A 13,216-nucleotide genomic window follows, 5' to 3' on the forward strand; every position below is an offset into this window, starting at 1 on the left:
GTCAACATTAGTGCCTGACATCACAAATGCGCTTCTAGAAGAATGGTGAAAAATTCCCATAAATACACCATACGAACACCTAAACCTTGTGGTAAGCCTTCCCAGAAGAATCAAAGCTGTTATAGCTGCAAAGGGTGGGCCAACTCCATATTAAACCCTACGGATTAAGAATGGGATGTCATTAAATTTCATGGGCATGTAAAGGCAGGCGTCCCAAAACTTTTGGCAATATAGTGTAAATATAGTATATTTGTAAATTCATATAGCATGAATATAATTTCATTAATTTAATATAAAAAATATCCATAAAAACAGTTGAAAATAATAATAATTACATATGTTTTTTAGCAGAGCTAAGTGATGCAGGGTACTTCAACCTTTATGGTAAGAAAATTCCTTAGTACAAAATGTACATATGGGTCAAGGGGGCATGATTACGTAAATGCATAAATTTTTTTAGCAAGATATTTTTTATTAAATTAACTGTACTAAATAATGTATTAAATTGAAAGCCATAAAACATAAAAGAGAACAAGATGCAGAGACTGAGCAGCTTCTGTGGCCTTAAGTTCTGTCAGGTAATGGGTAATTTGAAGTGGACTATAATTTTGCGTCTGGGTTTGCTGAAAGGCTGTATGAGAGCCATTTCTGAATGAAGGTCAAGAGTTAGAGAGTCCCAACTCAGGTTTGTTCAAATGAATCACATCTTTTAAACAAGAGAGTGTGTGGGCGTTGGGATGTGGAAGCAAGCGGGACTATTTCATCTAGTTCAGAATGTGTTCGACCCCCATTTTTTGCATCAGTGTTGTACATTATAATTAACACTAAAATTTACCCATGGCTGTTTTTCAAATGTACATACATTTTCAATAAAATATCTAAGTCTCCCAGTCAATTTTACTTAAATTGTGCTATTTGCAATCCTGTGTTGTTAAAAATTGTTAAGATAAAATTAAAAATTATTTAGATTAAAAAACAGGGCATTTATACCTAAAACCGCCAACCTGTCAAATGTACCTCTATATAATTCCTTTATTTTTGTGCTGTGTTTGAGCAACGTGTAGGCTTACTGTAAACAGTCACACAACGCACGATCAAGTGAAGATGTGCCTACTCATAAATGTTCAAACTTTGGATTTATTTATTTATTTTTTGCAATTTTATTGTGTATTGTTTGCTACTGTGTTGCTATTTATTCAAGTCTGTCCGTTTCCTGAAAAAAAAAAATTCTGACCTATGATGTAATAAAAACAATGAATTAATGAATAAAAAATGTTTATGATTACCTCAAGTTTATTGGTGTTGTTCTCTTATTTAAATTATAAATGAAACAAATAAACAAATTATAGTGAAACTGTGCGCTTGAATTTATCGCTGCATCATACATCCTATGCATTGCGGTGAATTATTATTGCTCTTTATTGTCTGTTTAGGGTATTTTAGTAATCTAAATAACATGGGTTATCTTAATATGTGATTAATGACATTTGATTTTAATATTACACCGCCCAAATCTGTATTTATTTCCTTCTAATTCTCATTGTCATTGCAGGCTGGTTTAGCCTATTTTCACCAAAAAGTGATTATTGTTGCCTACTTAACATAGTTAATGACTCAAAAATATAATTTCATACTTTGTGAAGACAGTGGCATAATACAGTGACATAATACGTTTTTTAGCCATATCAAAACAGCAATCACGTGCATGGGTAAATTTGAACTTTCAACCCCTGTCCATTCGAGTGTTAAAGACACAGTGTGACTATAAAGTGATGAAGTTTCTCTCTCTTCTTGTCCATAAAAAAATTAATAACACAGCTTCACCATAAAAAAAACAACCAAAAGCTTTCTTTTACCAATGAATGCCAACCAGCTCTTCTGAGAGCTCAAGGCTGATGTACATTGGTTTTTGGATTAAGCTGTCCTGGAACATTATGAATGCTAATTCATAATCCCCATTACCAATGCTTCAGGGGCATTTTTTGAGGACTCAATAGAGGCAGTGCGTCCTCCACAATCAACAGTACAAAAATAAAAATGAAATTTGAAAGGTCAAAGTGGCCATTCACACCGCATGCGTTTTTTCATTGAAAAACGTGAGACGCTGGCAGTGGAATGAGGAAAAACAAAGCGCATATTTTAAATTTGACTTGAGCGTTCCGTCTTTAGAACTCAAGCGCAAGATGCTGCAAAAGACGCAACATGAATTTTGCTGTTAATGTTCAAATGAATGCATGCATGACAGTTAAATGTCTTTCCATTATGTTTAGACTGTTTAGAATGTTCAGAATATTGCCACAGGTATTCTGGTGGTGAATAATGCATTGGTCCAACTTTTAACTTGATTTTTCAAAATAACTTGAAATGATGATCTGTGAGTGAGCTGGGTTTTAGCAACATGTCAGCTTGGTTGAATTAAATATTAACCTTCATACCTGTCGCCATCATAACACCTGTGGCGAGCATTGAGCATTTGTTGACTAATGGTCCGAAAAGTGACAATTAATAACAACAGCTGAACAACAGTTTCCCACTAAAATTTCCCCAAAATAATTGCTCATACTCTAATCTGCCACACCCTGCCACAACTCTTCTGCTGTTAATGGTACTGTTGAAAATGCTATGACAATCTGATGTAGCATGTCTTTATTATCATTTTTGGGATGCTGAGGAGAGGGAGAGCTGCTATCAGTCGATGAGCAGATGGAAGAGGGGGGGTTGTGTAATGTCCCCGTTCCTCTCTTGATAATATGAGTCTTCCGGCTCCAGGCCCTCTGGCTACATTACAGTCTGTTGTCCCTTTAGTCTTGAGAGGTGGCCGGGGAGCCAACAGTAATTGGAGGGATTATTGTAATTAGTCTGCCAGGCTTGTCTGATTCATTAAGAGTTTAAAGGCTAAAGACAGCTTAGAACAGCACACTCTGTAGTGCTGCATGCAAAGCAATTTATGTTTGATAATATATCCTGATGTCCCCACAGACAGCTACTGACCTAAACATGTGTTCACGGGAGGATATGGCCTTTACTAGTCTTGGATGGTCACCCTCAGGCTGACTTTTTTCTTAAGTAGAACAGCAAAGAATATGTTTAGGTGAATTCAGGGTCCTCTGTAATTCATATAATGGAAGTCAATGGGTGCCGGCACTTTGAGATAAAAAAAAAAACCTTTACAGGCAAAACAAAATTAATACCTATGGCTTCTACACATTGAGGTCTTATGAAGCGATCGTTCTGTGCAAGCATTATTTCCAACATTATTACGTTTAATCCACAGCCTCCGCAAACGGTCCTGAGTGCCTTCATGGCAGTCTAGACCGCGAGCTTCCTGTCGCATAATGAACCATGCGCAGAAGCTCAAACGTTGGAAATCTGCGAAAAGTCAATCTTCCTGATTGAGATTATGCAAGTTAATGTAATCTTAATTTTGATATAGGTTGCGGCATTCAGGATGAGCAGAGGTACGTACCACTTTGCTGAACAATACAACATTTGTGTCTTCCCTCTCTTTGTACACAAACACAGCGTCAGCTCAAGTGTGAGGTCGCTCCCGCGCATACATCATTATGCGTCAGGAAGCTTGTGCACCAAACTGCCATTAACACACTCAGGACCATTTGCAAAGGCTGTGGATTAGAGGTAAAAATGTTGTAAATAGTGTTCAGTTTCTTGCATAGACCAATCGTTTAGTTTCTTAACACCTCAATGCATCACCGGGAGCCACGGGTATTCATTTTGTTTTGTTTGCATATGTTTTTTTGAATCTCAAAGTGCCGGCACCCGTTTGACTTCCATTATATGAATCACAGAGGACCATGGTTTCAGCTAAAAACCTTCTTTACTGTTCTACTGAAGAAAAAAAGTCACCTACATCTTGGATGGCCTCAGGGTGATTAAATGAACAACAAATTTCATTTTTGGGTGAACTATCCCTTTAATTGTTATAATATCATTTTATCAAATAAAGGAATACACATACCAAAGCCTTTTCTGCCCGGTAGCTCGATTGGTACAGCAAGGTCATGCGTTTGACTCTCAGAGAACACACAAAGTGATAAAGTGTATACTCTGAATGCTCTGTCGCTGCCACTTTGGATAAAAGCCTCTGACAAATGTGTTAATTTAAATGTTATCAGCTCACAAATCCATATCTTCACCATCTCAGACAAATTAAGTAGCACATCTTTCATGAGTGTAATCTCTGGATTTCAGGGTGTGCTTCACATTTTGGCCTTACCGAAGTGCAAGTGAGGAGACTTGGAAAAAAGCAAGGGACACACAAAAAGAAAAAAGAGACAGGGAGGGGGAAAACAACACTGAAAGCAGAGTGCAGCTCATGGTCCATGTGTGCCAGTTTGCGAGAAATAACCTTCAACCAAACTCGATAAGCGAGACGCGCAGAGGGCCAGAAGGCTGGGAGGCATCAGTCAGTGACAGGGCGAGGGCCCTGGAGAACTATAAATAACCCTGCAGAGGTGTCTGTATGCAGGGCAGCTGTGTATCGACAGCCCCTCAACTGACAGCAGGACCAGGCGCCACAGGCGACAGCCAGCAGAAGAACGGCTCCAAAAAACCACAGCCAACATTGACTCTCATTAAGCCTTGGAAACCCTTTTTTGAACCTAGAGGGAAGCAATGACTTTGGATTTAGGACAATATAGCAAGCTAGCATACATGCAGATAATACTTGGATGACTGCAAGGAGTAGTACTGAATAATGTGAACGCAAGTAAACTAACAATGGAAAGGAAACTGCCAGCGGACATTGGCAACTGTACACTTTAATTGTTGAGCTTTACTAGTTTTATTGATTGTGGTTCTTCTAGTGGTAAAGGTAGTAGTTCTCAACTGGTGGATCATGTCCCAAAAAGAGCCTAAATGAATACACACACATAGAGTGGTCGCCAAAATTATTAGAACACTTGGCCTCTGGGAGTCGTCTTATTGGGCCTGGATTTATTTTCTAAGAGCACAATGACCCGAAACATTCCTCTAACTATTGCGATGGAAGGAATCTGCTGGAACATTGAAAATGATGGACTGGCCCCCTCAAAGTCCGGACCTCAACCCCATTGAGCACATTTGGGGCAAGTTGGAAAATAAACTGGACAAATCTATTGTACATTCAAAGGAAAGCCTTTGGCTTCAGTTGCAGAAGGCATGGGATAACATTAGTGTTGAAGTTCTTAGAGGAAATATATTGACACTATGCCAGAGAGATGCGCTGCTGTAATTGCTGCAAAAGGTGGACATACCAAATATTAAAGTTAAAATGTTTTGGAGGCAAAAAATGTCAATATTTTCAGATCTGTCTGGTGTTCTAATAATTGGCCACTACTGTATATGTGTATGTGTGTGTGCGTGTTGATTTGTATATAATATATATATACACATTATAAGAAATCACATATTATATTTAAGTATAATAATAATAATACATTTCTATTTTAAACAAATATTGTCACTTCATAAAAAACAGTAGCTTGTTCGGTCATCACTAGTGCAATCTAAATGTAAAATTTGTATCCTGAAGTAAAAAAAAAGTTAAGAACCACTGGAATACAGCATCTTGTTCTAGCTAATATCCTGACCAAAATTGTTATGTAATTTTTATACAAAAATGTTGCATTATGAATTAAAATCTTCATGGGTTTGTACAAGTGCTACCTCAGTGACAACTTCTTTTTTTCTGCTTGAAAGGAGATGGTAACAGCTGTAAAATGAGACCATACATCTGTATTTGTGTTCCTCAGAGAACACCATCTTCTAAATCACTTCTGATTTCACACTGTGAGTTCTGTCATTAGCTGCTCAGTGATTTCCATAAAACAAAAGGAAAGCTTTCAAGATAATTTCAGCAGGAGGCTGGAAAATAGATGCAGATGGAAAGAAGGGGAAGAATTGGAGCTGTGCTATGATAGTCTTGAAGTTTGGTTTGATTCAGCAATGAATGTATGTGTGATGAAACTATGAATGAGCCTTTACCTTTTACACACGTCTCTATTATAAAATACTTGAGAAGGACACAAGTAAATGTAATTACAAACATATTGTACCTACAAAACATCATGAAGTAGCCTAAATGTTTTGTGTGTGACACAAATGGCTGGACTGACGCAAGTCAAATTTCAGTAAAATCTCCAGTAAAATCAAATTCTGACCATATTGTACCAATAAGTGAATGAAATTATGAACTTGCCGGAATCATCCAGTTGGCCAAATCTCCATGTTTGGATACCTGCATGGCTCCTAACATGGTCAAGTTGATATGCCCCCTAGAGGAAACAACGAAAATAAATATGCCAAAAATTAAATATGCCAAGTAATGTCACAAATTAAATATGCCAGGTAATGACAAAATTAAGGTGTGGTCACATTTAAAAAAAATTCACTGGCAAAAGGGCCTATTGTCTATAGCGTAGCAATGTATGAAGCACAGAATGTCAAACGAAGCAGCTTTCTATTGGTCAATGCAGCAAATTCGCATGATCATCGCATGAGACACAAAATTCCAGATTTCTCCCACGAAAACTCACAAACAACAGTAAATGTGACAGCACCTTTCATCATGGCTAAATATGTAGACAGATGCAGAGTTATACACTTAATCTAATACTATAGAGTGGTGCAGGTCTGACATCACTTTGTAGGCCAAAACGCGGAAGCGAGTTAGCATTTTAGCACTTCCCGTTCCATCGTCCCGAAGTCAATGGCTTTTTGAATGGTTAAATGGCTGAAATAAAATCTAAGCTGTTAGGTGTCTTGAAAAGGCGGTTGCTAACAAGTGGCTAAATGGGACTACAGAGGCAGTCGGGAACATTAAACGTCATCACGCCAATCAAGGAACCTCAGTCCACTTTTACAGCCTCATTATGCTTATAATTGTGCTCTTATAAACTAGTCTTACTCAACTCAAACGTTCTGGGAAAATGTTCTTTGGATAAAAACTGAAATAGTAAGCTTACTGATGGCGACTGCATTTAGGCATCAAAATTCATAAAATTTGTGTTCATCTGTGAAGATTATCTTGATGGACAAAACGTGCAAGTATCAAAACTGTTGATCACAGAGCTTGTTTTTAGCGATAATCCAAAAGCCTATGGGAAAATCCTATTGGGTTTTTCTCGAAGGAACCATGTGACTGCCGGTTGGCCTACAAAGTGTCGTCATACCTGCACCACTCTGTTACGTTTGGTCATTTCTGAATTTGGAACAGCAGAATTTGGTTTCAAAGCCGTAATGGGACATCCTCAATATAAGAATAAGAACAATAACCAACTATTTTTGTTATGAGTTCATGTCGTTTGGTCGTGGATTTAACAAATACAAGATTATTATTTAGGTCAATGCTGACAAACAATTTAAAGAAATAGTTCACCAGCTTATGTTAGAGTGAACTTGTCTTCAGTACTTCCTTTATAACTAGTAATTCATGCTCAATAAACACTTTAGGCAAAACTGTCAATTCTAAACGGCCATCCAAAAAAAACCTCAACACTTCCTAAAAGACTAGACTAAATAATTTGAGTACTAAGGTCCTATGTGCCGATAGTCTAGCCTATTGGCTTGAAATAGTGCACCACTAAACCACTGGATTGTCAGATGGCCCAATTCATAAATCTACAGACAGGCTGTAAGTGGGTGGAGGTGCTCTATTCTTAATGTATGTGCCGTGATGACTCCCCTTGTGCAGGGTACAGCAAAGACCCCATGACCATTCACTGTGCTCCCTATTGCACCAGACAATTAAGGCCTAAATATACGACCGCTGCTGGATTCGCAGACGGTGAACACAGAAATAATTCTGAGGCTTGTGGGAAGAAGGCAGCAGCTGCCTGTGGAAAAATCGATAAGGCTCATAAAACATCAACAGGGAGTTTTCTAAATGACATGGGACTAATGCCTAACATACAGCTATGCAAATAGCAGCAATATTAAAGATAAATTTAAACTTCACTAAAACAGATAGCTGGAATGGATAAATAAAAAATATTATTATTATTATACATATTATTCATTTTAATAATACATAAATAAACTTTTATAATATTTTTAATGGAATTGGTCTCAGACTCCAGTAGCTTTTTGGACGCTTTTCTTTTAATATTGTACACTGGGAAAAACAACACATTAAAATGGTGTCGTGAGGAAATTGATATTCACACACACAGGAGGCAGAATTACACACTCCCACACTTAAGACCAGCAAGAGTCAATTGCTTTATTGACAGCACCGCAGGTCTCTCCACGAAGGCCAGAAAGGCTCCGGGAGAGACAAAGCACCTTCATTCCAGCCGTCTCACCCTACTGAGCAGTACAAGAAGCATCCAATTAAAGTAGCCACCTGTTTTGACAGAGCTGAAAATGTCAGCCAACGTGGCCAGAGGCGCAGTCAGCATCACGGCCGACCTTATTGCATATTCTGCCTCTGCTCCAACCGTCACTTTCGCCATTAACACTCGGCAAACAACGCAGCAAATCAAGCCCTTACGCCCCAAAACAGTCACGGTGCTTCATTCAACACAAAAAGTCACATTTATTATGTGTGTCTAAGTGAGCTCTTCCACCCACAGCTAGTGTCAGCATCTGAGTCAAAGTACTCAGCCTGTCTGAGAACCAACCTACTGAAAATAAAGTCAACTTGTGATAAATGTTTTGTGGGGAAAAAAGGTTACAAAACACTGTTCAGACAGAAAAAAAGTCCTTATATATGATTAAAACTAAAGTGTGATTCGTCCTTACCCTCTGATCATGGCAAAGGAATCATCGCTAGAGAAATAGGCTGCTCCAGGAAGAACTGTGACAGTTTCTTTACCTGAAAGGGTAAGGGTAAAACGGAAAGAGCTTTCATTAAGTGCTCTGAATGGACAAATTAGGTTATTAAAAGGCAATTTATGCAACACTAATGCTGTATAACTGTCTACAAGAATGAAAGTGAGGGATAATTATTACCAGCATTGATGAGATCTGCATCAACCTCTTCCACTGTTGGGTAGGGGCCCTGAATTATTCAAAAAGCACAAAAAAATTGTACTTAATAGTGCTTTTATGGTGAGTGCAAAAATCACTCGGCTCATAAATGACAAACAACAACAACAGCGTTTAAAGTTTAAATGGAGACAAGAATTGTTCTTGCTTCATGTAGACAAAAGACATTTATACAGATCTAATGCTTTTATGTCCACACTTATTATTTTGATAATCATATTTGATAGCTATATCCGATAGCGGTAATATTGGCCATGAATATTTATCTCATACAAACTACAGATGCAATTACATTTTTCAGTCTTCCATGTCACAAGATCCTCCAGAAATTATTGTAATATGCTGTTTTGGTGCTCAAGAAACATTTCTTATTTGTGTTATTCATCTTATACAAGTTTCTTTGTAATACAGTGAAATGGACTACAGATGGGCAAAACTGTTGACTAGCTTTCCAAAAACCAACTAGTTGTTTAGTGTGGTAGATTAGTTTATCAAGATTTCTTTCAAGATTCTTTTGTGCAATGGCTAACGGGGGGGCTGCACGCTCTCAGAGACAGTTTTAGCATGTTGACAGCATGTAGCGCACTAAGAGTCTATCAGTACTGTCAGCATGGCAAACTGTCAGAGAAATCTTAATTCATACCCTTTAAAGCACAGTCAGACTTCAAATCCCCAGCTGTGAACAACGTTTCTTTTCATTTGTATAATTCTTAGGGCATTTCTTATTATACCATGGTCTGCCTTAATACTCGATTCTGATTTGCTGGAAGGTGTGCAATAAAATCATTTAATGCACAGGTTGTTCCAAGTCAGTTTAAATCACTGTTCTATATTAATGCGCAAATTTATTGAAGTGCACACTCATACGTCACTCACAACACACACAAAAATTCAGTATCACTTATCAACGCTACCTTGCCACTTTTAGTAATAAAATAGCTTTACTACTGAATCACTACATTATATTTCTCAGCAACAAGGGGCTTCCATCGCTATTTTGAAGCATTATTAAACTAATGCAGCTTCATTGTTACTAGAGAGAAAGAGACGCTGAACACACTCTCACTCTCTCTCTCTCTCTCTCTCTCCATAATTAAGTCAAATAAATGCTATAATTAATTAATTCAAATAAATGTAATCTTATGCACTACTTTATCTCAGTGTCTGTTTCAAAGTGGGCAGAATGCTAGATCTAATGAGCCCTTACTGACGAAAATAACCGTCAATTTTACCCTTCTGGTCAAATATTGAGCTGAAAACATCAATAACAGCTTTAAGTTGTCAATGCTGGCAAAAGACCATGGCATAAGCGGGATAATCCATGCCTAGCTGTGCACTAAACGATTTTAATGCACTTTGCGTTGGCGGTTCTTAGCCTTCACGTCATGCATTAAAATTGTTTAATGCACAGCTAGCCATGGATTTTCCCTTACTTATTATGAATTTTGAAAACAGTTGTGCTGCTTAATATTTTTGTGGAAAGCATGACACATATTTTTCAGTATCCTTTGTTGAATAGAAAGTTCAATAAAACAGCTTTTTAAAAATAAAAAAAGAGATCGTTTGTAACATTCTAAAAGGACTTCACTGTCACTTTTGATCAATTGAATGCCGCCTTGCTGAATAAAAGTATGAATTTCTTTCAAAATAAAAATCTTACTGAGCCCAAATTTATGAATCATAGTGTATCTCCCTAATAATTGAAACGTGTGCTTGTCAAAATTAAAACAAATAGATACAAACAACTTTCTTAGAGTATTTTTCTCTCATTAACATAATCATAAAAACCATAACAGATGGATGAATTTTCAATAACGTTTCTAACTGCATTTAGCAAATTCAATACAAATCTGTTAAAGAAGAGCTTACCAGCCCCAGAATCCCATTTTCACTCTGAAGGTGGACGGTAATATCTGGTTTAATGAAATTACTTGCCAGCATGGGGATTCCAATGCCCAGGTTAGCTGAAAAAGGTTATCAAACTGCATTAACGGATTATCATGAGACACATAGGAAATGTCATTTTTAGTGAACATTAAAACCATTGTTGCTTCCAATAATCTGTTCAAACTAATGGAAAAGCTCACCCAATCGCAATATGTTTTTCACGCAAAGCTATATGGCTTCAGAAGACTTGAAATATAGCACACAAGATGTCTGAATCAGTTTTTTGGTAGCTTCAGTCATTCATTGTAATTACACGGCCAGTAAAATTCCTCAAAATTCCCTTTTTGTCATTCAAAAAAGCCATACAGGTTTTGAACGACATGAGTCGGTGAGTAAATGAAGACAAAGATTTCATTTTTGGGTAAACTAACTCTTTAAAAAGGATAAAACAATGGTCCAGTGTGATTAAAATGATAAATGTAGGCGGCATGGTCTGAAACACTGTACTGTACATACCGTACATCCCGTCCTCAAACTCCAGGGCAGCTCTGCGAATAATCCTCTCTCTCACAATATCAGAGTCTTTTGAGGGTTTGGGATTTTCAGCCTGGCCTTTCTGTACTGTACGCCTCTGCAAAATGTCAGAGGTGAAGCAATAAGTTAAAAAAAAGATGACAGATAAATGGACAAAGGAAAACTGATAGAAGCGAGTCAGACAAGTTATGCCACCTCACCTCGATCCGTTTCTCGTAGCTATCTCCCTTGACGATCCTGTGGATGTAGACACTGGGGATGTGGATGTCCTCTGCTGCAAACGTGCCCACGTCTACAATCTCCTCCACCTGAACATAGACCAGCAGAAGGTGACAATGAGATTATTGAGAACTGTTGACTAGCCATCCAATAACCGACAAGTTGTTTAGTGCGTTAGATCAGTTTATCGATATATAAGTACCTTTGAATCTTTTGTGCAATGGCTAGGGGGGGGGGGGGGGGGGGCTTCAACCTCTCAGTTTTAGCATGTTCAGCATTTAGCACACTAAGATTCTAGCAGTACTGTCAGCATGGCAAACTGTCAGAGAAGTTGCTTCACTGAATTCTTCCCCTTGCACTGTTGGACTTCAAATCGCCTGCCATGAATAATGCTTCTGTTATTTTGCATAATCCGTAGGGCTCCTTTTTTGTGAGGACTATAATTTTGTTCAATAAAAGAATGTTGATATTTAACCTATTTATTTGCTTTTTTGCCGGAATTTTTTTTTGCATTAAAGCATTAGTTCTTCCAAAAATATAAATTCTGTCATTAATTACTCAACCTTATGTCGTTCCAAACCTGTAAGACCTTCGTTCATCTTCGGAACACAAATTAAGATACTTTTGATGAAATCTGACAGTTTTCTGACCCCCATAGACAGCAACACCATTACCACTTTCAAGGTCCAGAAAGGTAGTAAAGACATCATTAGAATAGTCCATGTGACTCCAGTGGTTCAACCATAAATGTTTGAATATAAACATAAAAGCGACGAGAATACTTTATGTGCGCAAAAAAAACAAAGTGAAAATAACGACTTCATTCAACAATTTCTCTTCTGTCAGTTGCCTACGCTGTTCATGTTGTAAACACAGTGCAGCGCTTCCGGTTTCTACTTCAGAACGCCGGCTCATTATTGGCCTTCTCCTGCTTCAGCATCGCACACTTGGTGCTCAGGTGAACAGCGTTGGCCAATACAGAACCGCCATTCTGACATAGAACCTGGAAGTGCTGCACTGTTAATGTGAACAACGTTAGTTGCATATTTGCAGTCTACGTGGGGCCAGAAAGCTCTGAGATTTAATCAAAAATATCTTAATTTGTGTTCCGAAGATGAACAAGGGTCTTACGGGTTTGGAACAACATGAGGGTGAGTGATTAATGACAGAAATTTCATTTTTGGGTGAACCAACCTTTTAAACTGATCAAGTGACAGTAAAGACTGGTAACACTTTATTTTACAGTGTCCTTGTTACATATGTTACATGTACGTACCATAGTAATAACAGTAAATTATGCATAATTACATGGAACTAACCCTCAACCAAACCCTAATCCTACCCTAACCCTATAGTAAGTACATGTAGTTAATTATTTATTATTACTCAATAATTAAATAATGTATAATTTCACTGCAACACTGACACCTTAAAATAAAGGGTAACCGAATAAAATTTTATTAAAAAAAAAAAAACTGTTTTTATTAAAGAATACTGAAAAAAAATTATAACAATAAGAAATGTTTCTTTAACACCAAACAGCTGATCTGAAGGATCATGTGACACTAAAGACTGGAGTAATGATGGTGAA

At 37.5% G+C, this 13,216-nt stretch overlaps 1 protein-coding gene across 1 annotated transcript in view; it reads right to left on the reverse strand.

Annotated features, from left to right (window-relative positions):
- oxct1a (3-oxoacid CoA transferase 1a) overlaps positions 1 to 13,216 on the reverse strand; it is a 58,351-nt gene that overhangs the window by 19,875 nt on the left and 25,260 nt on the right. Inside the window, exons 8-13 of the mRNA XM_079827967.1 lie at positions 11,607 to 11,714; positions 11,389 to 11,503; positions 10,855 to 10,949; positions 8,950 to 8,998; positions 8,740 to 8,812; positions 6,197 to 6,272 (exon numbers count right to left, since the gene is read on the reverse strand). Coding sequence (XP_079684093.1) covers positions 6,197 to 6,272; positions 8,740 to 8,812; positions 8,950 to 8,998; positions 10,855 to 10,949; positions 11,389 to 11,503; positions 11,607 to 11,714 — 516 coding nt within the window. The remainder of the gene's footprint in view (positions 1 to 6,196; positions 6,273 to 8,739; positions 8,813 to 8,949; positions 8,999 to 10,854; positions 10,950 to 11,388; positions 11,504 to 11,606; positions 11,715 to 13,216) is intronic.

The sequence above is a fragment of the Gobio gobio genome, assembly GCF_949357685.1.
Source record: "Gobio gobio genome assembly, chromosome: 10".
Classification (NCBI taxonomy): Eukaryota; Metazoa; Chordata; class Actinopteri; order Cypriniformes; family Gobionidae; genus Gobio; species Gobio gobio.